The 26,645-nt window shown below is 41.1% G+C and overlaps 1 protein-coding gene across 1 annotated transcript in view; it reads right to left on the reverse strand.

Annotated features, from left to right (window-relative positions):
- Positions 1-26,645, reverse strand: part of HEPHL1 (hephaestin like 1) — a 90,716-nt gene that overhangs the window by 54,548 nt on the left and 9,523 nt on the right. Inside the window, exons 2-4 of the mRNA XM_069566543.1 lie at positions 11,676-11,920; positions 4,296-4,508; positions 3,492-3,671 (exon numbers count right to left, since the gene is read on the reverse strand). Of these exons, the coding sequence (XP_069422644.1) occupies positions 3,492-3,671; positions 4,296-4,508; positions 11,676-11,920 (638 nt within the window). The remainder of the gene's footprint in view (positions 1-3,491; positions 3,672-4,295; positions 4,509-11,675; positions 11,921-26,645) is intronic.

Genomic DNA, 26,645 nt, shown 5'->3' on the forward strand with positions numbered 1-26,645 from the left:
CTTCTCCATCTATTTCCCAGGAAGTGATGGGACTGGATGCATGATCTTAGTTTTCTGATGTTGAGCTTTAAGCCAACTTTTTCACTCTCCTCTTTCACTTTCATCAAGAGACTGTTTAGTTCTTCTTCACTTTCTGCCATAAGAATGGTGTCATCTGCATATCTAAGGTTATTGATATTTCTCCTGGCAATCTTGATTCTAGCTTGTGCTTCCTCCAGCCCGGCGTTTCTCATGATGTACTCTGCATATAAGTTAAATAAACAGGGTGACAGTATACAGTCTTGATGTACTCCTTTTCCTATTTGGACCCAGTCTGTTGTTCCATGTCCAGTTCTAACTGTTACTTCCTGACCTGCATACAGATTTCTCAAGAGGCAGGTCAGGTGGTCTGGTATTCCTATCTCTTTAAGAATTTTCCACAATTTATTGTGATCTGCACAGTCAAAGGCTTTGGCATAGTCAATAGAACAGAAATAGATGTTTGAATCAGTATAGTTTTGTAATAAAATCAAGGAGCACAATCCTTCTAGCTTTGTTCTTTTATAAGATTATTTTGGCTATTCAGGGTCTTTAGTGGTTCCATACAAATTTTAGATTGTTTTTTCTATTTTTGTAAAAATGACATACCATTGAGATTGAAATAGGGATTGCACTGTATCTATAGATTGCCTTGAATATTTTAACAATGAGTATTTTAACAATATTAATTCATCTACTCCATGGACACAAAATATCTTTCCACTTATTTGTGTCTTCTCAAATTGTTTTTTATTAATATCATAGTTTTCAATATATGGGGTTTTCACCTCTTTGGTTAAATTTATTCCTAGATATTTTATTCCTTTGATGAAATTGTAAATGAGATTGCTTTCTTAACTTCTCTTTCAGATAATTCATTATTAATGTAAAGAAGTGCAACAGATTTTTGTGTATTGATTTTATATCCCTCTAATTTACTGGTCTTTAGCTTTTCTATATGTAATATCATGTCATCTGCAAATAGAAACAGTTACTTCTTTGTTTCAGATTCAGATTTCTTTTCCTTGCCTAACTGCTCTGGCTAGGACTTCCAACACCATGTTGAATAAAAGTGGCAACAGTGTGCATCCTTCTCTTGTTCCTGACCTTAGAGGACTAGCTTTCAGCTTTTGCCATTGAGTATAACCTTAGCTGTGGGCTTGTCATATATGGTCTTTATTATGTTAAGGTGTGTTCCATTTATACTCTGTTAAGCGTTTTTACTGTAAATGGATGTTGAATTTTGTCAGATGCTTTTTCTATGTCTATTGTGATAATCATTTATTTTTATGCTTAATTTTATTATTGTGGCATACAACTTTAATGGATTTGTGGAAGCTGAACATCCTTTCATTCTTGGAATAAATCTCACTTAATCATGGTTATGAAACTTTTAATGTATTGCTGAATCTGGCTTGCTGCTATTTTGTCGAGAATTTTTACATCTATTTTCATCAGGAATATTAGCCTGTATTTTTTCTGTTTTTGTGTGGCATCCTTGTCTGGTTTTGGTATCAACACAATGCTGGCTTCATAAAACATGTTTGGAAGAGTTTTTCCCTCTTCTGTTTTTGGGAAGATTCTGAGAAGAATTGGTATTAATTCTTCTTTGAATGTTTGATGGAATTAACCAAAGAAGCCATCTGTTCCTGGACTTTTGTTAGTTGAAAGGTTTTTGATTACTGATTACTACTTGCTATTAATCAGTCTGTTCAGAGTCTATTCCATCATGATTCAGTCTTGGTGGGCTGTATGTTTCTAGGAACTTATGCATTTCTTATTGGAGAAGGCAATGGCACCCTACCCCAGTACTCTTGCCTTGAAAATCCCACGGACGGAGGAGCCTGGTAGGCTGCAGCCCATGGGGTCACGAAGAGTCGGACACGACTGAGTGACTTCACTTTCACTTTTCACTTTCATGCATTGGAGAAGGAAATGGCAACCCACTCCAGTGTTCTTGCCTGGAGAATCCCAGGGACGGGGGAGCCTGGTGGGCTGCCATCTCTGGGGTCACACAGAGTCGGACACTACTGAAGCGACTTAGCAGCAGCATGCATTTCTTATAGGTTATCCAACATGTTGGTGTATATTTGTTCATGGTAATCTCTTATCATCCTTTGTGTTTCTCATCTTTCATTTCTGATTTTGCTTATTTGAGTTCTTTCTCTTTTTTCTTAGTGAGTCTAATTAATTATTTTAGTGTCTATTTCATTTTTGTTTTGCCCTTTCTGCTCTAATCTTCTTTATTTCCTTTCTTCTAGTAATTTTGGGCTCAATTTGTTCTTTATCTAGTTCTTGAGGTGTAAAGTTAGCTTGCTTACTTGAAACTTTTCTTGTTTTCTGAGGCATTTATCAATATGAACTTCCCCCTTAGAATTCTTTTTGCTGTATCCCATAAAGTTTTATATATTACAGTTCCATTTTCATTTGTTTCAAGCTTTTTAAAAATTTCTTTTTAGAGTTCTCATTCAACCTATTGACTGTTCAGTAACATGCTGTTTAATTCCACACGTTTGTAAATTTTCCAGTTTTATTCATATAATTAATTTCATACCATTGTGATCAGAAAAGATGCTTTATGATTTCAGTCCTCTGAAGTGTATTAAGATTTATTTGGGGCCTAACATATGCTCTGTCTTGAAAAATGTTCCATGTGCTCTTGAGAAGGATGAGTATCCTATTGTTTTTGGATGGAATGTGCTATAAATATCTGTTGAGTCCATCTGACCTAACATGTTGTTTAACGCCAATATTTCCTAATTGATTTTCTTTCTGGACACCTACATTGATATAAGTAGGGTTTTAAAGTACTTTATTATTATGTATTGCTGTCTGTTTTGCCCTTTATGTCTGTTATATTTGCTTTATATATATATATAAGTTTTTCTATGTTGGGTGCATGAATATTTTAAATGTTATCTATTCTTGTTGAATTTACCCCTTTATAATTATGTACACCATTCTTGGTATCTTACAATAGCCCTTGTTTTAAAGTCAATTTAAAGTCTGATGTAAGTGTAGCTACTCCACCTTTCTTTTGGTTTCTATTTGCATGGAATAATTTTTTCCATCCATTCAGTGTCCGTCTATATGTGTCCTTACAATTAAAGTGTGTCTTTTGTAGGTAATGTAATAGATACGTCTTGGCTTGGTTGTTGTTGCTGTTTAATCTATTTAGTTCCTCTGTGTCTTTTGATTTGAGAATGTAGTCTATTTACATTTAATTGTTGATAAGTATGTGCTTATTACCATTTTGTTCATTGCTCTCCGTTCTTGTGACTCCTCTCTGTTCCTTTCTTCTTCTTTGCTTTAGGTTCTGACTGGTATTATGTTGCATCACTTTCTTATTATTCTCATCACTAAGTTATAAATCTTGGAAAGCTCGGTTTGCTACTTCTATGCGTTTTGTATCCCTTGTAGTGCCAGATACACAAGACAGTTGGTATGTACTTGATAACATGGGAGACACTCACCATGCATTTTGTTACTTCTCTGGAAAACAGCATCTTCTTTGTCAACTGAATCAGGATCAGTGCAGAATTGTCTGATATTTTCATCGAGGTACCAGCTTTGATTCTCATCCACAAGAGTGAACATTATAACAAACTCCCGGTCTACATCAGTCCTTGTTCCTGAATAGCTGTGCAGGATACCTATCAGGAACATTAAAGGAGTAGGAAAAGTTCAAGGTGGACTAAACCAAGATGAGCTTTTCTTCCTGTCAATAGTATCAGGTAAATATGAAGATTTTCAAAGACCTATATCTACACGAGTAACCCACAACATAAAAGCAGTGAAGGGCTTTGATGGAAATGACAGAACCATAGAAAAGTCATGAAACAGAAATTCTCACAACCACAGACTTGGAAACCTGGCTATCCTTAAAAGAAATATACTTTATTGATAAAACATAGATACATTAAATCAATTAATAGGGTACCAAGCAGCAAGGTGATTATGTGGGTGAAATAATAAAGCAAAGTATCCCTGGTTATTTGAGTACATTTTACAGTTTCCTATGTGTGGTGTCAGTGTGTAGTTTTTGCATATAAGTTTCAGAATGCTATGATGGTTTTAGGCAGAAGTCTGAGTTATTCTCCCAGCTATGGATCTTCTATGTTAGGAGAATTTCTTTAATCTTACAGAAAGTTTGGAAGAAGAGACACACTCTGTGTGATACAAGGCGGGTGGGCAAGAAAAGACCTGAAGACTATATTACACTTTTCAGCACACTTGGGAAGAGGTTTCTAGGCACAGAGGGGGAGAAGACATCTTACCTTCTTTGCACACCAGCAGTGGGCCAATTAGCCCAGAACAGATGTCCTTAGGGGCATCAATATGTGAATGGTACACCCAAGTCAGGCAGTTTGCATCTGCTGGGGCAGGAGCATATTCTTCTCTCACTGGCCAGACGTAGGTATAGTTTTTGCCAGGAGGAACCATGTCATCATCCTTGTTCCTTCCAGATGTTCCATCTGGATACAGGGCTCCTTTCAAGAAAAATGAAACAGTTAAAACACAGAGATCACACATTATAGTGGAAAGGGCCAGAGCTTTGAAATCAAACATATATCAGCTAAAATTTATTTGCTACAGGACTTGACACTTGTTACTTAAATTCTCACTGCCTTGGTTTTCTACCAATAAAGCTGGAATCTACCCCACAGAGATGTAAGAACTATGTGAGGCATTGTATATTGTGTCCTGCACAGAGTCAGATACTTAGTAAATTTTTAAGAAAAGATTAAGAAAAGGTATACAAGAATACACAGAAGAATTATACCAAAAAGATCTTAATGACTTAGATAACCACAATGCTGTAGTCACCTAGAGCCAGACATCTTGGTCTATGAAGTCAAGTGGGCCTCAGGAAACATTACTGCAAAAGAAGCTAGTGGAGGTTGTAGAATTCTAACTGAGCTATTTAAAGTCCTAAAAGATGATGCGGTTAATTAAAGTGCTGTACTCAATACGCCAGCAAATTTGAAAACTCAGCAATGTCTACAAGACTGGAAAAGACTGGTTTTCATTCTAATCCCAAAGAAGAGCAATACCAAAGAATATTCACAGTAACAGACAATCATGCTCATTTCACATGTTAATAAGATTATGCTCAAAATTCTTCAAGCTAGGCTTCAGCAGTATGTGAACTGAGAGCTTCTAGATGTACAAGCTGGGCTTAGAAAAGGCAAAGGCTTTTATGTAGTCAATGAAGCAGAAGTAGATGTTTCTCTGGAGTTCCCTTGCTTTCTCTATGATTTAATTTATGTTGGCAAGGGAATTCCAGAAAAACATCTACTTCTGCTTCATTGACTTGACTGTGGGGATCACAACACACTGCAGAAAATTCTTAAAGAGATGCAAATATCAAACCACTTTACCTGTCTCCTGAGAAACCTGTGTGCGGGCCAAGAAGCAACAGTTAGAACGTTACACGGAACAATGGACTGATTCAAAATGGGGAAAGGAGTATATCAAGGGTGTATATTGTCACCTTGTGTATTTATGCAGAGAATATCATGTGAAAGGCTGGGCTGGATGAAGCACAAGCTGGAATCAAGATTGCCAAGAGAGATATCAACAACCTCAGATATGCAGATGACACCACCCTAATGGCAGAAAGCAAAGAGGAACTAAAGAACCTCTAATGAAGGTGAAAGACAAAAGTGAAAAACTTGGCTTAAAACTCAATTTTCAAAAAACTAACATCATGGCATTTGTGCTCATCATTTTATGGCAAACAGATGGAGAAAAGATGGAAATAGTGGCAGATTTTCTTTTCTTGGGCTCCAAAATCACTGCAGACAGTGACTGCAGCCATGAAATTAACAGACACCAGTTCCTTGGAAGGAAAGCTATGACAAACCTGGACAGTGTATTAAAAAACAGACTCATCATTTTTCCTACAAAGGTCCATCTAGTCAAAGCAATTTTTTTTTCAGTCATTATGTACAGAAGTGAGAGTTGGACCATAAAGAAGGCTGAGCATTGAGGAATTGATGCTTTCAAATTGTGGTGCTGGAGATTCTTGACTGCAAAGAGATCAAACCAGTCCATTCTAATGGAAATCAACCCTGAATATTCACTGGAAAGACTGATGCTAAAGCTGAAGCTCTAATACTTTGTCCACCTGATGTGAAGAGCTGACTCATTGGAAAAGATCCTGATGCTGGGAAAGACTGAAGGCAAGAGGAGAAGGGGGCGATGGAGGACAAGATGGTGGATGGCATCACCAACTCAATGAACATGAGTTTGAGCAAGCTCCAGGAGATAGTGAAGGACGGGGAATACTGGCATGCTGCAGTTCATGGGGTCACGAGAGTCAGACACTACTTAATGACTGAACAATAGCGACAACAACAGGTTAAATAGAAGCCGGTTCCAGGTGTATTCAGATTGTTAAAGAAAGTTCTGACAAATTTTTACCACAATTACCCTTATGAGCTACTGCACAATGAAGGAAACTTAAGCAAAGTGAAAAGACAGCCTTCAGAATGGGAGGAAATAATAGCAAATGAAGCAACGGACAAAGAATTAATCTCAAAAATACACAAGCAACTCCTGCAGCTCAATTCAAGAAAAATAAATGACCCAATTAAAAAATGGGCCAAAGAACTAAACAGACGTTTCTCCAAAGAAGACATACAGATGGCTAACAAACACATGAAAAGATGCTCGACATCACTCATTATCAGAGAAATGCAAATCAAAACCACAATGAGGTACCATCTCATACCGGTCAGAATGGCTGCTATCCAAAAGTCTACAAGCAATAAATGCTGGAAAGGGGATGAAGAAAAGGGAATCCTCATACACTGTTGGTGGGAATGCAAACTAGTACAGTCACTATACAGAACAGTGTGGAGATTCCTTAAAAAACTGGAAATTGCTTGGGGCTGGTGCACTGGGATGACCTGGAGGGATGGTACGGGAAGGGATATGGGAAGGAGGTTCAGGATGGGGAACACTTGTACGCCCCTGGTGGATTCATGTTGATGTGTGGCAGAACCCATACAATATTGTGAAGTAATTAGCCCCCAATTAAAATAAATAAATTTAAATTTAAAAAAAAAAATAACCTGGAAATAGAACTGCCATATGACCTAGCAACCCCTGCGGGGCATACACACTGACGAAACCAGAATTGAAAGAGACACGTGTACCCCAATATTCATCACAGCACTGTTTGCAATAGCCAGGACATGGACACAACCTAGATGTCCATCAGCAGACGAATGGATAAGAAAGCTGTGGTACATATACACAGTGGAATATTACTCAGCTATTAAAAAGAATGCATTTGATTCAGTTCTAATGAGGTGGATGAAACTGAAGCTTATCATACAAAGTGAAGTAAGTCAGAAAGAAAAACACCAATACAGTATATTAATGCATATATATGGAATTTAGAAAGATGGTAATGATGACCCTATATTTGAGACAGCAAAAGAGACACAGATATAAAGAACAGAGTTTTGGACTCTGTGGGAGAAGGTGAGGGTGGGATGATTTGAGAGAATAGCGTTGAAACATGTATATTATCATGTGTGAAACAGATCACTAGTCCAAGTTTGACGCATGAAAGCAGGGCACTCAAAGCCGGTGCACTAGGACAACTCTGAGGGATGGGATAGGGAGGGCGGTGGAGGGGGTTCAGGATGGGAAACATATGTACACCCGTGGCTGATTCATGTATCAGCCACGGCAAAAAGCACTACAATATTGTAAAGAAATTAGCCTCCAATTATAGTAAATAAATTAATTTTAAAAAGAAAACAAACAAAAAAGAAAGTTAAGAAGTTCTGTTCATTAAAAGATACCTTAAAAGAATGAAAGAGCAAGTCACATATTCATGACATACATAACTGATGAAAGGATTCATATTCAAAATAAAGTACTCTTTCAACTAAGTGACAAAAAAAAAAAAAAAGAAAGAAAATCCCATAGGAAAATAGTAAAGGTATTGGTATGGGATCAGTATTTAGGAAAAAAAAATACTTAATTTAATAAATTTCATTACAGGGAAACCCTAGATTACAATGACAATGATATAGCACTATGGACCTAACAAACAGGCAAAAATTTCTAAAGTTGGTAGTATTCAGTGTTGTTGGGAATGTACAGCAACTGGAATTTTCGTACACTGCTGTTAGGAATATAATTGGTACAACCACTTTGGAAAACCAGAGTTACCTACTAAATTTGAATGTAGGTATGTATATTTTCACTCTTAGATATGTTTCTTAGAGAAACATATGCAACTTGAGCAGAAAACATGTACAAGAATGTTCACAGCAGTATTTCTCAGGAGTCAAAACACAGCAGACCACTCAAATACCTATCAAGAATGTAACAGAAAAGTAAATGATAGTATATTCATATACAGCTAGGTTCAGAAAATGTTTCCTGTGAAGAGCCTGAGTATAAATATTTTAGGCTTTGCAGGTTTCTGTCTCAAAATCTTAGTTTTTCACCCAACTTCATATATATATATAAAGCATTCTTAACTCATGGGCTATATAAAAACATGTCCAGTGGACCATAGGTTGCCAGTCCCTGATATAGAGGAAAACTGTGCGTGCATTCCAAATCACTTCAGTTTGACTCTTTGAGACCCTATGGCCTGTAGCCCGCCAGGATCTCCTGTCCATGGGATTCTCCAGGCAAGAATACTGGAGTGTGTTGCTATGCCCTCCTCCCTGGATCTTCCCAAGCAAGGGATTGAACCCGAGTCTCTAATGTCTCCCGCACTGGCAGGCAAGTTCTTTACCACTAGCGCCACATGGGAAGCCCAAGATGAAAACCACACAGCATCGAAAATGGTCTACAGGTGGGAATGGCTATCCACTCCAGTTCTTCCCTGGAAAATTCCATGGACAGAGGAGCTTGGTAGACTGCAGCCAAAAAGTCGGACATGTCTGAGCAACTAAAACACACACATAAGTTTTGCAGCAGAAATCAGTGAAGGAGGAAATAGAAAACTGTAAAATAGATGAATCCAGAAGTTAGTTAGTTCCTTGAAAATGATCAACAAAATTGAGAAAACTTTATATAGACTGCCAAGAAAGAGAGAGGGCCCCAGTTACCAAAACCAGGAATGAAAAATGGGGTGTCACTCTTACAGAAATTAAAAAGACTATAAAGGGACCGTTACAAATAATTTTATGCCAAAGTATTAGACAACTTAGATAAAATTGACAAACTTCTGGAGAGAAACAAACTACTAAAACTGACTTAAGAATAAATAAAATTGAAATAGACCTAATACACAAAGAAACTGTTTCACAATGAAGACTCTCCCCTCAAAGAAAACCCAGGCTCAGATGGTTTCACTTATAAATTCTATGAAATACTGAGAAGAAATGATGTCAGTCCATTACAGAATCTTTCAGGGAATAGAGAAAGGAATAGTCCCAAATTCATCCTGTGAAGCAAACAGTACCTTGATACCAAAACCAGATTAAAAATATCACAAGAAAGGAAAACTATAGACCAGTACTCCTCATAAGTGTACACCAAAAAATTCTAACAAAATACTAGCAAACAGACCCCAGCAACGTATAAAGAGAATTACACACCGTGTCCAAATGGAATTTATCCTATGACTGCAAAGCTGGTTTAACATTCAAAAATAAACTAAGGTAATACAACATATTAATAAAATAAAGGACAAAACTACACTCTCATCTCAATAGAGGCAGAAAACAAACAAAATCTAGTACTTATCAAGTTAAAAACTTTCAACAGTCTAGGAGTAGATGGGAATTTCCTTAACCTGATAAAGTATATCTAAGAAAAATCCATGGCTAGCCTCTTGCTTAATGGGAGGGAGACAACATGCTTTCTTCTTCATGAGAACAAGGCAAGAATGTCTGCTCTCACCACTATTATTAAATATTGTCCTGAAGGTTCTAGCCAGTGCAATAAGGCAAAAGAAAAAATTAAAGATTTACCAATTGGTAAGGAATAAATAAAACTCTGTTTATTCATAGTGGCATGATTCAGTATTTAGAAAATTCCAAGGAACCCTTTAAGCATCTATTAAAAAACAAGTTTAACAAGATAATAGGATTCAAGATAAACATATAAAAACCAATTGTATTTATTCACACTAGCAACAAACAAAAATGAAATTAAGAAAACTATTCTATATATAATAGTATCATGAAGAATAAAATAATTCTGAATAAATTGAACAAAAGAATGCAAATCGTGTGCACTAAAATCTAAGACATTGTTTAGAGACATTTATGATCTAGATTTTATGCTCAGATTGGAAGAGTCTATTTTCAAGATGGTAATTCCTCTTTCAATGCAGACAACAGTTTTTCCCCAATTGATCAATAAACTCAATGCAATCCTCATCAAAATCAATTAACGTTTTTGGTAAAAATTAACAAGCTGACCTGATATTTATTGATATGAAGATGCAAAGAACCTAGAAAAGCTTAAAAATCTTTTTGAAAGAAGCAAAGTTGGAGATCTTATACTTACCAATTTCAAAACTTACTATAAATTTATAGTAATCAAGATAACACAGCGTTGGTGAAAGGATAAGCAGATAGAATCAGTAGAATGGTATTGAGAACCCTAAACTAAACCTTTATGGTTATAGTCATTGATTTTCTACTATAGCCTATGATTCATCTTTTTCCCAATACCTAGAGTCAGTCTCTGATATCTGGTGGGCACCCAGTGGAAGGTTCTTGAAGGTAAAGAAATTTTTGTGCTCACTTGCAACTATTCAGAACTAACCAAATCTGTGACCAAGAGCTTTGCTGCATTTCAGGTGGAGGAAAATGGCCAAGAACAAAGGGCACTCCGCATCTCGTATCCATCATCCATGGTGCCTCCTCTGGCTACTTAGACCTGGTAGTGGCAACTGCCAAGCTAGTCTGGCTGCCTTAGGACATTCACCACAATCTAGAAGCTTCCCTTTATGATAAAGTGAACTGCATCCGAGGTAATGTAACTGTTCCTGGCATATTCCTCAGAGTCAGGGTGTAGCAGGTTTAGTACCATTTAACCCGTTCCATCTGATCACAAGTAAGAATGCAATGAGGGATGAGAAAAATACTCCTGAAGATTGAGAAATGTTTCCCATTTCAAAAGTCCAAGCGTGCTGCTTATAATTTTTTTTTAACCTTAGGGAGAACTCAGGGAACTGCACTATTGAAACTCTTGAAGTGCAAAGAAGAACACAGAGCAGCTTCAGAAAGGAAGCACCACAGACAGTAGCTTTAAGCAGGGAAGTTGAGGCCCACAGGCGCTGTGACACTCTCTCCACAGCCGAGGCTGTTACTGGTGACAGAACATGGGAATCCATCCGGCACGCTGGTCTTTATCCAATGTAAGACCTGGTCATGACTGATTGACAAGGAAGGTTAGTGTGCCTCGGGGCTGTGCCAGAGCATGTGCCAAGGGACCTCAGCACCTACCTCTGTAGCAACATAGAGGAAGAAAGGAGGAAGGGAGGAAATAAGGGAAAGAAAAAGGAAGAGGAAGAGAAGGTAGGGACAGAGGCAGGTGGGGTGAGGAGGAGGCAGGGAGAAGTTAAAAGAACATGTGTTACCACTGTGCTATTAGATTCCTGCTCACCATAGCTGACAATTGCCTTCCTTAAGGAGAGACAAGACACCTACAAGATTGATATTTACCTTCTGAGTCTTTGTTGTAGAAAACTCCATGTGGATGCAAGGAGTAAGGGCGGGACGCGAAGTTCTTTAAATGGATGACAATCACATCACCCACTTCAGCCTTCAAGATGGGACCCAAGAATCCAAGCCAGGGAGGCTTGGGGATCTCTTTGGAATAGGTCTCATCTGTGTAGTGTCTGTAAACAGCCTTTTTGTAGAGACTTCCTATCCTGTTGGGCCCTCTTTCCAGATATAAGGTTGCAAGCCTGAAAGTAAGAAGGAAAATATTTTATAATTAAAGCTAAAAGAGAAATCCTAATAGCTTACCTTAATAGTCCATCAAGTGTTTACAAGTATGATTTCCCTTTTGGTGTTCACCATAACACTTCAACCTCTGTGGAGTTGGTAAGATTATTCTCAATTTATTAGAGAGGAAATGGAGGCCAAGAGTTTAAGTGACAAGCTGAAAGGCACAAATAGTATTCACAACAAAACTAAAACAGAACCAAGATATTTGCTGTCCATTTGCCCCTTTTCATTCAATACAATCCCATTCACTTTTTCATTTAACACTTCCTATGCACTTACTGCATTCTAAGTAAAAGTTTACGATTCAATATTGAAAAAATTAAGTAACTCCACAGAGCAATTTATGATTAAGTGCCAACCGACTGGTTGATGCAGTGGATATAGGCTCCATTTTTCTAGGGATATATTTATTCACAGAAGGGAAAGATTGCTGTGGATCAAAGAGGTCAGAAACACCTCATGAAAAATGCAGAGATTAAGGAGAAGTAAGATTGGGTAACAAAATGGAAAAGTTGAGGATACTAAGCAGGGGTGGAGCTTGAGCAACAAGGAAGAAGAAGTATGGGTGATATGGGGGAGAGTGGTTTATAAGCTGGGGCTCAGGGGTGAATCAGAGAAGGCAATGGCAACCCACTCCAGTACTCTTGCCTGGAAAATCCCATGGACAGAGGAGCCTGGTAGGCTGCAGTCCAAGGGGTCAGGAAGAGTCAGACATGACTGAGTAACTTCACTTTCACTTTTCACTTTCATCCATTGGAGGAGGAAATGGCAACCCACTCCAGTCTTCTTGCCTGGAGAATCATGCAAGGGAGGAGCCTGGTGGGCTGCTGTCTATGGGGTCACACAGAGTTGGACACAACTGAAGCAACTTAGCAACAGCAGCAGCAGGGGTGGATGGTAAGAAGTGAGAAGTATGGCTTTATGAAAAATCTGGGGGAAGACTGGTAATGAACTTTATCATATGGTTATCATAGGTTGAAGAATTTAGAATTTATCCTGGAAGCTCTGAAGACTCACTGAGGTTTTTCATAAAATAGATGACATGATCATCAGTATTTAAGGATGGTGCAATAAGTATCATTGCAGTGGTGTGCAAGTTTTAAAGGAGTCAGGCAAAGAGAATAGCAAAGATGGGGGGCAGGGAGGCTGTTTGGAGACTAGGAGGGTATGGTGCAATAGAAAAGAGATGGATGTGAAAAAAAATAAGATTCGAGGATGTGAAGTGACCAGATGCCCTCCCGGAACCCCAGGGTAAAAGGGAGACTCAGTCCCAGAGTCTGGGAGCCTGAGACAATAGCAGTGCTAGTGACCCTGCTTTGGAGGTGGCCATACCATCTTCTCCTGGGGGTGGAACCCCCTTCCTCACTCTCAATCTATGTGCTTAGTGTGGGACTCCAATCCCAGACATACTAGCTTCTGCTTGAACAAAAGCTCCTGGGTACAGCCATCCCAGTGTCTAATCAGGTGATGAGAGGCAAGTCCCACTGTCGCACACAACTCCTGCCTGTGTGCATGCATTCCCTCTCAGTCACTCAACAAACTGTATCTTAAGCCCTGGGGATACAGAGAAAAAGGGCAAAAACTTGAAGGAGCTCTCATTCTAGAAGGAAGAGTTATTGAAACCAAGCAGGACCCTGTGGGGCCTTCCCAGTGACAGATCCCTGGTGTCCCCTGCCTCTTGTTTGTAGAAAGTTTTAGTCTCCCCAAGATCCAAAGAGCAAGTATTCCCCAAGATCCAAAGAGCAACTTTAACCAGAGAAGTGAGAAAATGCAGAAACAAAGACAAGACAAAATAATGGTTTAGCTGTAAAACAAAGCCAAAGACATTTAGTTCCTCCTCAAGAGCTACAGACAATATTCTGCATCATATCCTTCAGTTGTTTTGCAGATACTAAAACCTGATATGAAGAGCCTATTCACTGGAAAAGACCCTGATGCTGGGAAAGATTGAAGACAGGAGAAGGGGACAACAGAGGATGAGATGGTTGGATGGCATCATCGACTCAATGGACATGAGTTTGAGCAAACTCTGGGAGATAATGAAGGACAGGGACGCCTGGCGTGCTGCAATTCACAGGGTCGCAAGAAGTTGTACACACCTGAACCACTGAGCAACAACAGCAGCAAATAGGCCCAGGCCTGCATAGCCTAGTTTTCACAAGAATCCTGCCGGATTAGTTTTAGAGACTCTCAAGTCTCTTTAATACCTGATAACTCTCAATACCTGATCAAGTTCTTCACCCCTTACCTTTAATGTCTTAAGTCCTTGGCCAGCCTTCGGACAGAATCCTGCTAAGTCAGTTTACCAAGACCCCTATTTTTGATGTCTCCTTTTAATAATTTTCCATCCACTGAGGTTTCTATCCGCGGATCTCCCCTTTCTGCTCCTTGGCTGTGAATCCCCATTTGTTACTATCTTCGGAGTTGAGCCTGATCTCTCTCCCCTTTGGGATAATCTTGACATCTGCTGCAATAGTCTTGAATAAAGTCTTCCTTACCATTTGAAAAATAAAATAAAATAAAATAAAACCTGCACCAAGAGGAAGAAGTTAACTACGTGCTGACCACCAGCATGTCAACCCCAGACAAGTAGGAAACAGAAGGTTGACGGTGTTGACTCCCAAACACCACCTTTACCTCACCACCAATCAGTCAGAAGGATGTACATGAACTGATCACATACCCCTTGATCTCACTTTAAAAAATCCTCCCTGAAAATCACTGGGGCATTTGGGTCTTTTGAGCATGAGCTGCCTGTTATCTTTGCTTGGCCCCATGTTGAGTGCCTTGCAACAAATGCTGTACTCTCCTTCACCACAGCCTGGTATTGGTAGATATGCTTTGCTACGCATTGGGTAAGTGGATCCATGTTTGCTTCAGTAACATTATGAGAACACAGGCATCTAATCTGGGACATAAAATGTATCAGTGAGCTTTCCTAGATGAAGTTGTGCCTAAATATGGTCTCAAAGAGCAGAGACAAGTTACCCAAACAAAGAAGATGGAAAGAGCTGGTATGGAAGACATTTTGCCAACTTAGCACCCACCACACATTCTTTGGTCTAAGAGCAAGCCTCCCCCATTCTCATTCTATGTGCATGGGTGGGGCTCTGCATCCACCTCCTGCAATGGAGAAAGTGACTCAACCTAACTGATCAGCACACCAAGCCCCCACACCATTGGTGGAGCACTCTGTCACTGGTGGAGGGACGGCTCATGGTCCAGGCCTGGACAATTCCAACCAACCAAGCCACCCTGGACCACAGTGGTTAGTTCAGGGACAGCCATAGCATGGCTGGTTGGTTAAATCCGAGGAAATCTAGGAACTTGTGAAGGGTAGCATTCTGTGTACTCAGAACTGGGAACGTGAGTCTAGAGCTTCTGGCAACCATATGGCCAGCCCAAGGAGAGAATCTGCTGGGACTTGCACGTTCCTCTCATCTCTTAAATTTTGCTGTTTGCTTCTTCTCTCTATTCAACTCCTACTTCCTTTCATCATGATATAACTCTTCACTTTTCCCTTTCTCATTTACTGTATCTTCTATTTTCTTTTATTCATGTCCAACTCATCATGGCCCCATGGACTGTAGCCCACCATGCTCCTTTGTCCATGGGATTTTCCAGGCTAGAACACTGGAGTGGGTAGCCATTTCCTCCTCCAGGGGATCTTCCCAACCCAGGGATCAAACCTGAGTCTCCTACATTGGAAGGCGGGTTCTTTACCACTAGCACCACCCGGGAAGTCCAGGATATAATTATATCTATAATTAACAGTTACTGAAGATTCTTGAGCAGGGAAATCTGACCACATATCTTTGTTTCAGGAAGACAATTTTCCCATATCTAACTTCTCTTCATCTGATTTCGCCCACCTGCTTCTGCTCACTTGAGCAAACTTCCTGAGCTTGCACCTCTGAATACCATGCCTGCCTGGCTGACAGAGACTATTTACCTTCATGCTTGATTTGCAGGATTTTATTCCTTGATATCTGACCACAGCTTGGCTGAAACCCCCTCTCCCAGTGGCCTGAATGCAGCATCTGCTTGCTTTGTCGGATCTGGTTCTTTCTTTAGCCAACTGGAGAAGATTCACTATCTCTCTTTACTTCTACATCATCTTTCCCCAACTCTCCTCCTCTCTTCTTCCCTCTTTCTGGGTCCTATTCAAGTGGGTAACTCTTTTTTTTTTTTTTTTTTGCTGCACACTGTGAGACTTTCAGGATCTTAGTTCTCCAAACAGGGATTGGGCCCAGGCCAAAACAGTAAAGGGGCCAAGTCCTAAATACTTGGACTATCAGAAATCTCCCTAGAATTTCTTGGTAGATGGATCCATAGCAGGTCTGATAGTCTCTGTATTAGCTAATGGATTTCTGTTAACCTTATTAAGATTAGCACTTCATTAAACACTACTTTTCCAGTAGTCATGTACGGATGTGAGAGCTGGACGATAAAGAAAGCTGAAAACTGAAGAACTGATGCTTTTGAACTGTGGTGTTGGAGAAGACTCTTGAGAGTCCCTTGGACTACAAGGAGATCCAACCAGTCTTTCCTCAAGGAAATCAGTCCTGAATATTCATTGGAAGAACTGATGCTGAAGCTGAAACTCCAATACTTTGGCCACCTGATGCAAAGAGCTGACTCATTTGAAAAGACCCTAATACTGGGAAAGATTGAAGGCAGGAGGAGAAGGGGATGACAGAGGATGAGATGGTTGGATGACATCACCGACTCAATGGACATGAGTTTGAGTAAACCCCAGGAGTTGGTGATGGACAGGGAGGCCTGAGGCCTGGCGTGCTGCAGTCCATGGGGTCGCAAAGAGTCAGACACAACTGAGCGATTGCACTGAACTGAATTGAAAAACTATAGTCCAAAAGGTTAAATAACAGGTATTTTCAAGGCTTCATGTTCATTTCCTTGAAGAGATCAACAAATGATCAGATAAAAGTCACTCAAATACAAGCTCCCAAGTAGTCCCCTTGAAAAGATCCCAGCAATCTCTAGTGTGAATAGTAGTTTTGCCCACCCCACAGACTTTTCAGGATGATGGAACCAGAGATCTATCTGCTCCACACTTCAGTACTCAGCCTTTTGTTCAAATAAGAGTTGAACAAATGTTTTAGCAAATATCAGTTGAAAGAGCCCCATATTGTTTATCTGCACGGAGCACCAGATTACTAGCCTGCCCAGGCACCCGCATGTGCCAACCTGCCCTGCCCTTGTTGTAGAGTCAGTATGGGGGGAGGTTCCTATGACAAAGGAGAAAGCCATGGGTTCAGGCCCCCCAAAGAAGAGCCAGAGGTGAGCCCGACCTGACAAAAGCCAGCACTCCAGAAATCATAGGGCCAATCCTCCCAGAGGAAGCAAAGCTCTCTGTCACCCAGATGCCAGCTTCAGCTTCCAATCCAGATAATGGAACCAATGAGACAGGAATCCTGACAAAAGGACTGGAGAATTATAACAGTGATTTTTGTATCAAAAGCCTTGACATATCGATATTTCTTCAGCTGCTGACTGAATAAATAATAATAATAACTGGGTAAATATAATAATAAACTGGGTAAATAAATTATGGCACAGTCATACCATTTCGGAGAAGGCAATGGCAACCCACTCTAGTACTCTTGCCTGGAAAATCCCATGGATGGAGGAGCCTTGTAGGCTGCAGTCCAACATGACTGAGCAATTTCACTTTCACTTTTCACTTTTATGCATTGGAGAAGGAAATAGCAAACCACTCCAGTGTTCTTGCCTGGAGAATCCCAGAGACTGTGGAGCCTGGTAGACTGCTGTCTATGGGGTCACACAGAGTCAAACACGACTGAAGCCACTTAGCAGCAGCAGCAGCATACCACTTGGTTTCCCAGGTGGCTCAGTGGTAAAGAATCAGCCTGCAATGCAGGAGACACAGGTTCAATCCCTGGGCCAGGAAGATTCCCTGGAAGAAGAAACTGCAACCCACTCCAGTATTCTTGCCTGGGAAATCCCATGGACAGAGAAGCCTAGCAGGCTGCAGTCCAAGGGGTCATAAAGAGTCGGATATGATTTAGCAACTGAGTATACACACCCACATACCATTTAGCCATACAAAAGAATTAGATGTTTCTACAGGTAGCAGGATGGTGTTATTATCAAATACTAAATGGTAAAAGCAAATTTCAGTGTGTAAAATGTGTAAAGTATGCCATTTGTGTATATTTAAAACAGTATATGTACACACATATGCAAAGAAAACACTTGAAAAGTGGCCAGGGAAACCATAAAGTGTAGCTTCTGGGACTTGGGACTAAGGCCACAGACAGGAGCAAGAAGGGAAGAATTTACTTTTTAAAATTTAATTCTATGTATTTCTCTTAATTTCTCCATGCTATTTTTAAAAATTAAGATGGAATATTACTAAACTATGAAAATGAATGAAATCGAGCTGTTTGCAGAGATGTGGATGGACCTAGAGACTGTCATACAGAGTGAAGCAAATCAGAAAGAGAAACAGAAATATTGTATATTAACACACTTACGTGGAATCTAAAAAATTGTACAGATGAACCTATTTGCAAAACAGAAATACAGATGCAGAAGTAGAGAGCAAACATATGCACATCAAGGAGGGAACAGAATGGTGGGATGAATTGGGAAATTGGGATTTACATTATTATGTATAAAATAGGTAACTAATGAGAACTTACTCTATAGAACAGGGAACTCTACTCAATCCTCTATGGTGACCTAAAGGGAAGAAAATCTAAAAAGGGGGATATATGTATACATATAGCTGATTTATTTTGCTGTACAGCAGAAACTAACACAGCATTGTAAAGCTACTATACTCCAACAAAAAATTTAAAGAGTTTACTTTTACTCACCCTCTTCCTTACTGTGGGAATGTTTTACTCTGTACCACTGTACTTACTTTCATAATAAAAACAAGCCCACATTTTCTTTAGACAAGAGAGTGCAGCCTGTTAGGCTACTGAAGGGTCAAACTTTCCTCCTGTGTGACTTCTGCCTCTGAAAACCCAGCTGGCACCATGAAGTGTGCTGTGAGGATTAGCTCTCCTTCCCCGCAGGGAAGACTTGGCATCCTGATCCAGGAGCACAGCACCTGCTCAGCCTCTGGACTGACAAGTCTAAGTCCACTCTCTCAGCCTCAGGACTGAAGTCTTGGGAACACTTCGATCTGTGCGCACTATGTCTTCCTCCTCCATTGAGCCTACCTGTGTCTGCCCAGCTACAAGCATTCACCTCTGCTGGTCCATAGGGCCGAAGCCTACATTTCCCTGTGCAAGGGAATGGGATCAAAAGTCTGGATGCCTGACAGTGGGGCTCTATTATAGAGGCTCTTGTGTTTCCCAGTCTCACTTGCAACTTGGATGGTAATGTGACATACTTCTAGCCAAAAAGATGTGAACACATATCACTCCTTGGTGCATCTCTGAACTCAGCTGGTAGAGACCCTTTCTGTCCTTTGACTTCCCATTATCCATGCCTAAAATGAAGACATGATCACTGGATCTTTGGCAGCCTTCCTGAGAGACTGAAGAAGAAGGTCACACGCTAGGGATGGTCAAGTGGAAAGTCAAAAGAACCTGGAACCCTAAAGACTGCCAACTTCTTGATCTCTTGTTTTGGGGGCTTCTATTAACTAGAAACTGAGTATAAATCCTAATTGGGGAGGCTGCTCAGAAGGAGAAGAAGGAGGAAGGGTGGAGGAGAACTGAGTCATCCTCACTAACTGGTCCTGGAGCAGGTGGAGTTGCCTGGCTTTATACTGGTCATCAAGTAAGCCAAAACCTGAGCAAGGGTTAGATTCAGAATTTCTGGTATCCGCTCTAAGCTCAGCTTGATGGGTAAAAAGTTATAATGAAGTTATTCATAGGAGCTTGCAGGCTCTGCAGGGAGAGACACACCTCTGCCCCTCCTCACTTCTCTGCTCTGGGTTCGCAGTGTGTGCATACCTGCACATGTACATATACCCATGTGCAAATGTCTGCTGAGCAAGAGTTCCTCAGTGTGAGTTGTCTGCACAGCCACCCAGACAGAAGGTGAGGATATCAGAGGAATGGGAAGTGCATATACTGCATGTTTCAGCAGTGAGTTATATATTGACTTGTTTTGCACATTCCTGGATGGGTTATCAGTCTTATCACCTTGTGAAATAGAGTGTTTCCTACCATATCACTAAACAAGGATGTCACAGCCATCAGCGATTTCAGCCTTTCAAATGTAAATTTTTTGAGACCCAAAAGAACAGTGTCATCTGTCCGCAGCTACTAGCCATCCCACGCCACCCCCCCCTCCATAAGTGCTGAGCAGCTAGTGGTGGGGGAGCGGGGTGGGGCACGTGAGAAAGTGGTAGCCTGGCCCATCTGCCCCTCCCTGCAGTGAGCGGCCAGTCAAAGATGCAGAGCAGGTCACTGGTCCCAAACAGCTGAGACGCAAATGAAAGGAATGATTTCAGTGAGCCCAGACACTTGCATCTTCTGATACATAGAAGAGTGCTAAATTCTTTAATTTGAGATTCTGGTTTTCCTTAATTAACAATAATCTTTTGATATTCAAATTACCTGACCCTTGCTGCAAACTTTTTTTTTTACTTTATTTTACTTTACAATACTGTATTGGTTTTGCCATACATTGACATGAATCCACCACGGGTGTACATGCGTTTCCAAACATGAACCCCCCTCCCACCTCCCTCCCCATAACATCTCTCTGGGTCATCCACATGCACCAGCCCCAAGCATGCTGTATCCTGCGTCAGACATAGACTGGCGATTCAATTCTTACATGATAGTATACATGTTACAATGCCATTCTCCCAAATCATTCCACCCTCTCCCTCTCCCTCTGAGTCCAAAAGTCCGTTCTACACATCTGTGTCTCTTTTGCTGTCTTGTATACAGGGTCATCCTTGCCATCTTTCTAAATTCCATATATATGTGTTAGTATACTGTATTGGTATTTTTCTTTCTGGCTTACTTCACTCTGTATAATCGGCTCCAGTTTCATCCATCTCATTAGAACTGATTCAAATGTATTCTTTGTAATGGCTGAGTAATACTCCATTGTGTATATGTACCAAGCTTTCTTATCCACTCATCTGCTGATGGACATCTAGGTTGTTTCCATGTCCTGGCTATTATAAACAGTGCTGCGATGAACATTGGGGTACATGTGTCTCTTTCAATTCTGGTTTCCTCGGTGTGTATGCCCAGCAGTGGGATTGCTGGGTCATGAGGGAGTTCTATTTGCAATTTTTTAAGGAATCTCCACACTGTTCTGCATAGTGGTTGTACTAGTTTTCATTGTGTAGTTTGCATTGTGTAGGAGGGTTCCCTTTTCTCCACACCCTCTCCAGCATTTATTGCTGCTGCAAACTTTTATATAGTCTGACTCCTCGCCCACCCACCTCCATGGAAACAGTTCTCTCAGGGTTACTTGAGATGCTATATCTTGGGTTTAAAGTACTAACAATTCCCACTGGATAAATATAACTCTTAACTTTTAGATTGCGTTTTTTTTTAGATTGTATTTTTTTCAGTTGACAACCTAAACAGCCAGTGGTCACTCCAAGGCCCATATAATCAAAGCTATGATCTGTTCCAGTAGTCATGTATGGACGTGAGAGCTGGACCATAAAGAAGGCTGAGTGTCAAACATTTGATGCTTTTGAACTGTGGTGCTGGAGAAGACTCTTGAAAGCCCCTTGGACTGCAAAGAGATTGGACCAGTTGATTCTAATGGAAATCAACCCTGAATATTCATTGGAAGGACTGATGCTGAAGCTGAAGCTCCAATATTTTGGCCACCTGATGCAACGATCCAACTCAATGGAAAAGACCTTGATGCTGGGAAAGACTGAGGGCAGGAAGAGAAAGGGGTGACAGAGGATGGAATGGTTGGGTGGCATCATCAACTCAATGGACATGAGTTTGAGCAAACTCCAGGAGACAATGAAGGACAAGGAAGCCTGGTATGCTAGTCCATGGCATCACAAAGAGTCTGACACAACTGAGCAACTGAACAGCAACAACAATAGTGCTTAGCATAAAAACCACAGTAGCTATTTGAAACCATAGGAGGTATTTAAATCCATAGGATCTACCTAAAGTGGAAAAAGTAAAAGAGGAAATAAGAGAAAAGTCTTTTCAGTGTCTATGCAGCAAACCACTCCTAACAATACATCTTGCATTTGTGACAGAAGCTCCAGCTCCCATGAGCTCTAGAAGATGCAAATCTGACCCAGGTAACAAAGCAAGTGGGTAACTTCAAAGAGCCATCCATAGGAAGCAGCCTCCAGTTTAGCTCGAGTCCACTCATTAGAATGCCCATGTGGAAGGGTTGTATATTATATTTGCAGTGCAGTCACAGGATAATCCCACTGTGAGCAACTGAGTAATCACCAACCTTGAAATTCATCCCCAGTCTACATTCTAACATTGTGACTCAAGCCGGGGAGGTGTCTTATCTCCTGCTGTGAAGGAATCCAGTGGGGTGGGAAGTTTCAGACTTTCTACTGCTTTAAAAACAAGATGCTCACATTGCCAAGGCCAAGGGCAATACCATGAAGGGAGATGCCTTCCAAAGGCAGGCCAGATCAACCATTGTCAGAATGAACCTGTCTGTGGGAACATCTAGCCAGTCAGAGGTGGGCTGCCAGGTTAAATTCCAAGGGCTTTGTAGCTCACAGGAGCTGTGCAGCTCACCAGCATCACCACTGCCCCATAACCTGGATCTTTTAGTGGAAATTTTTCCTCAACCATTCAACTATCAGTTGTTGAACCTGTACTGTATATGGGACTTTAAATTATAAACTGGAGCCAAGATGTATAATTATCAGTCCCTGTATTCAAGATATGTCCCACCTGGCTGTGAAGACAAAACAGACGCTTCGCATCAAGTTGCCAAGTACTGGAGCTTCAGCTTCAGCATCAGTCCTTCCAATGGATATTCAGGACTGATTTCCTTTAGGATAGACTGGTTGGATCTCCTTGCTGTCCAAGGGACTCTCAAGAGTCTTCTCCAACACTACAGTTCAAAAGCATCAATTCTTCAGTGCTCAGTTTTCTTTGTAGTCCAACTCTCACGTCTGTACATGACTACTGGAAAACCCATAACTTTTACTAGACGAACCTTTGTTGGCAACTTGACTCGAAGAGCTGACTCATTTGAAAAGATACTGGGAAAGATTGAAGGCAGGAGAAGAAGGGGGCAACAGAGGATGAGATGGTTGGATGGCATCACTGACTGGATGGACATGAGTTTGAGCAAGCTCCGGGAGTTGATGATGGACAGGGAGGCCTGGTGTGCTGCAGTCCATGGGGTTGCAGAGTCGGACATGACTAAGCGACTGAACTGAACTGAGGATGAGGATGAGCGGCAAAGTAACATCAGTGAAGGGTGTGGTCAGAGCAAACATGTAAGATCATACAGTCACAATAAGGACAAGTTGTGTTGTCTGAGCTTGAGATGGGATGCAGTTCACCAAGGAGAAATGCGATCACCAGGACTAGTCTGGGATGAGTGCTACTTGGCAAAAAGAAGGGTGAAGATGGTGGTTTCAAGTTGCATTTTTGGGGTAGCCACACCCTTCCTAATTAGATGAATAATTTTCGAAGTATTAATTCAGGGGGGAACTCACCCTGGTTCCTCCAACATCACCCAACATCACTTCAGCTTCCAAAGCAGGGGGTGTGGGTTCAATCCCTGGCTGGGGAGCTAGGATCCCACATGCCTTGTGGCCAAAAAACCAAAACATAAAGCAGATGCAGTATTGTAACAAATTCAATAGAGACTTTAAAAATGGTCCACCTCAAAAGGAAAGAAGAAAATGTGACCATCTGAGGTATCACTGGCACAGATATCCTGCTCTCCAGAGAGCCCCTTGAGACAGGTGAGCAATATGATGACAAACATTTCCTGAGTGCTAACCCAGTGCTGGCACCATGCTTGAGCACTGACAAATCTCCTGATACCCCCTGTGATAGCTGATGATGACTCTCAAAGATAAGTCCACATCCTAATCCCTTTCTTTGGAGAAAGAGTCCTTGCAGGTGTAATTAAGTTAAGGATTTTGAGATAAGAAGATGGTCCTAGATAATCCAGTCCTTGTGGTCCAAGGGACTCTCGAGAGTCTTCTCCAGCACCACAATCCAAAAGCATCAATTCTTTGGTGCTCAGCTTTCTTTATGGTCCAACTCTCACATCAGTATATGACTACTGGAAACCATAACTTTGACTAGGTAGACCTTTGTTGGTAAAGTGATGTCTCTGCTTTTTAGTTTTGTCTAGGTTTGTCATAGCTTTATTTCCAAGCAGCAAGCGTCTTGGTTGCTCCAAAAATGTTCTCATAGGAAGGAGATTAGACACGCACAGGGGAGATGATATGAAGATGGAGGCAGAGGTTGGAATGATGCAACCACAAGCCGAGGATTATTAGCAGCCCCCAGAAACTGAGGCAATGGGTGGATTCTCCCTTAGTGCCTCCAGAGGACTTGCGGAGGAAGTCCTGCCAACAACATCACTTCAGACGTTCTGCCTCCAGGACAGGGTGAGAACAGACTTCTGTTGTTTTAAACCACTTGGCTTGTGGTAATTTGTCACAATAGCTACAGGAAATGAATATATCCCTTCCCCATGCAAGTACTGTCATTATCCCCACATCACTGATGAGAAAACTAAGGGAAAAGAATAAAAAGACTCAACTGGGACTCCCCTGGTGGTACAGTGAATAAGAGTCCGCCTTGAATGCAGGGAACATAGGTTTGATCCCTGGTTCTGGAAGATTCCATGTGCGGTGGAGCAGCTAAGCCAGTGCGTCATGACTACTTAAGCCTGAGTGGCTAGGGCCCACCAGCCGCAACAAGAGAAGTCACTGCAATGAGATGCACACTCACTTTAACAAAGAGTAGATCCTGCTCAACAAAAGCAGAGAAAGCTCGCACAGCAAGGAAGACCCAACATGACAAAAAATAACTTTTTTCAAAAAGACTCAATTACTTATTGAGTAAACAGACCAGGAATCCTAGGCCTCTCAGTTAATGCCAGAGCCCCACACTCACCAGCAGGCCAGGCTACTCTGGCATCTTGTTAAATTTCTTTCATAAGAGTATCAAATCCTCATTTATTTAAGCCATTCTAGAGAAGGAAGTGGCAACTCACTCCAGTGTTCTTGCCTGGAGAATCCCAGGGACAGGGGAGCCTGGTGGGCTGCCATCTATGGGGTCACACAGAGTTGGATACTACTGAAGCGACTTAGCAGCAGCAGCAGTCTTATCTTTACTGGAAGCCAAAAGCAACCATTAATTGATATAGAAAATAACAGCAACCCCAAGAGATTCACAAGGCATCAGGCTGAATGCATAATTTTTTTTCTGCTGACAAGATAGAAACGAAAATTTGAAAGTGAGCATCTGTCTAAAACGAAGTACTAATGAGGTGATATCCTTCTCTTTATTTCAAAATTTACCAAAGCCTTTCTCTTCCCCCACCTGCTTCCCTTCATTGGCTCTTCTTTCAGATAAACATACAAGAACGTCCTCACTCCCATCATATGGCCTGCTCAAAACACTTTGCCATCAGCTGGGCTGCCACGGTGATGATGGAGGTGGGTAAACTCCCTTCAAAGACCCTAAGTGGAGTTTGAGCAGTGATCAGCTCACTTGTGTCCAAGAATGATTCTGCCTATGAGTCAGCACCCACGGAAACCCCTGTATTTCACACGGAAGGAAAAAAGCCTGCCTGAGTGTTGGTGGCCTAAGGAGAGCTTGGTGAGAATTGTAGCTTATAAGGTGATCCTCTCTGGCTCCATTAAAGACCAGGCTCCACCACGGAAGCACAGTCACACCTTCATTAAGCATTTTATGAGCAGCACCGGCAAGAGTGCATCAAATGCTGACATCATCCCCAGACCAATTGAAGGAGCCTTGTGTCCTCATTACACTCAGTGGGGAAGAGGAGGAATACATTCATCGGGAGGAAAATTTTTAAATAGACTATGACTCCTAAATCTTTTACCTTCTAGGAAACATTAGTGCCTATAGCCTCAATTACATTTTTGACCCCTATGATCAAGCAAAGGTACCAACTTGGGAAGTTAAATTGCACCATCTGACTGCTGTCGTATCTTCGTGAAAGAATTTCAATTTATTTCCTATCTCATCCCTGTGAACCAGGTTTTATTAGGCTCTTGGCCCTGCCTGATTTTGGTTTCCAAGCTTTTTTATATCACTGAAACTTTGACATTCACCTTCCTTTGCCCCTAATTGTTGCCCATTGCCCTTATTTAAACACAAAGCAACCAGAACAACTAAACTGACAGTGATTAGTTCTTACTGTAAGGATCCTTATTGTGACTGGCCTTGCTTAGTTCTCCATGGGTCATTGTCGCTGACAGAGCTCTGTGTAGGGTTGGGGAGCTTATTATACACACTCTGGACCTTCTTCTCCACCATTCTCCTCCTCTAGGTAAGGAGGTGACTGGGGTACACCAAACCCCTAAAGAGCAAAGCAGGAGGGGTACGTGCTGTGTCCAAGGCCAGATAAAGTCACCAAGCTGCATGAGGGATTGGGAAGGAATCTTACGAGAATAAGCCAGGACTCTGGGAAAGAAAATATTTTGTGAGTGAAGAATTGGAGATCATTCTTAAAGGGCAGGGGGGAAATGAATAGATAAATAAAAGT

This window comes from Ovis canadensis, chromosome 21 (genome assembly GCF_042477335.2).
Source record: "Ovis canadensis isolate MfBH-ARS-UI-01 breed Bighorn chromosome 21, ARS-UI_OviCan_v2, whole genome shotgun sequence".
Taxonomy (NCBI): domain Eukaryota; kingdom Metazoa; phylum Chordata; class Mammalia; order Artiodactyla; family Bovidae; genus Ovis; species Ovis canadensis.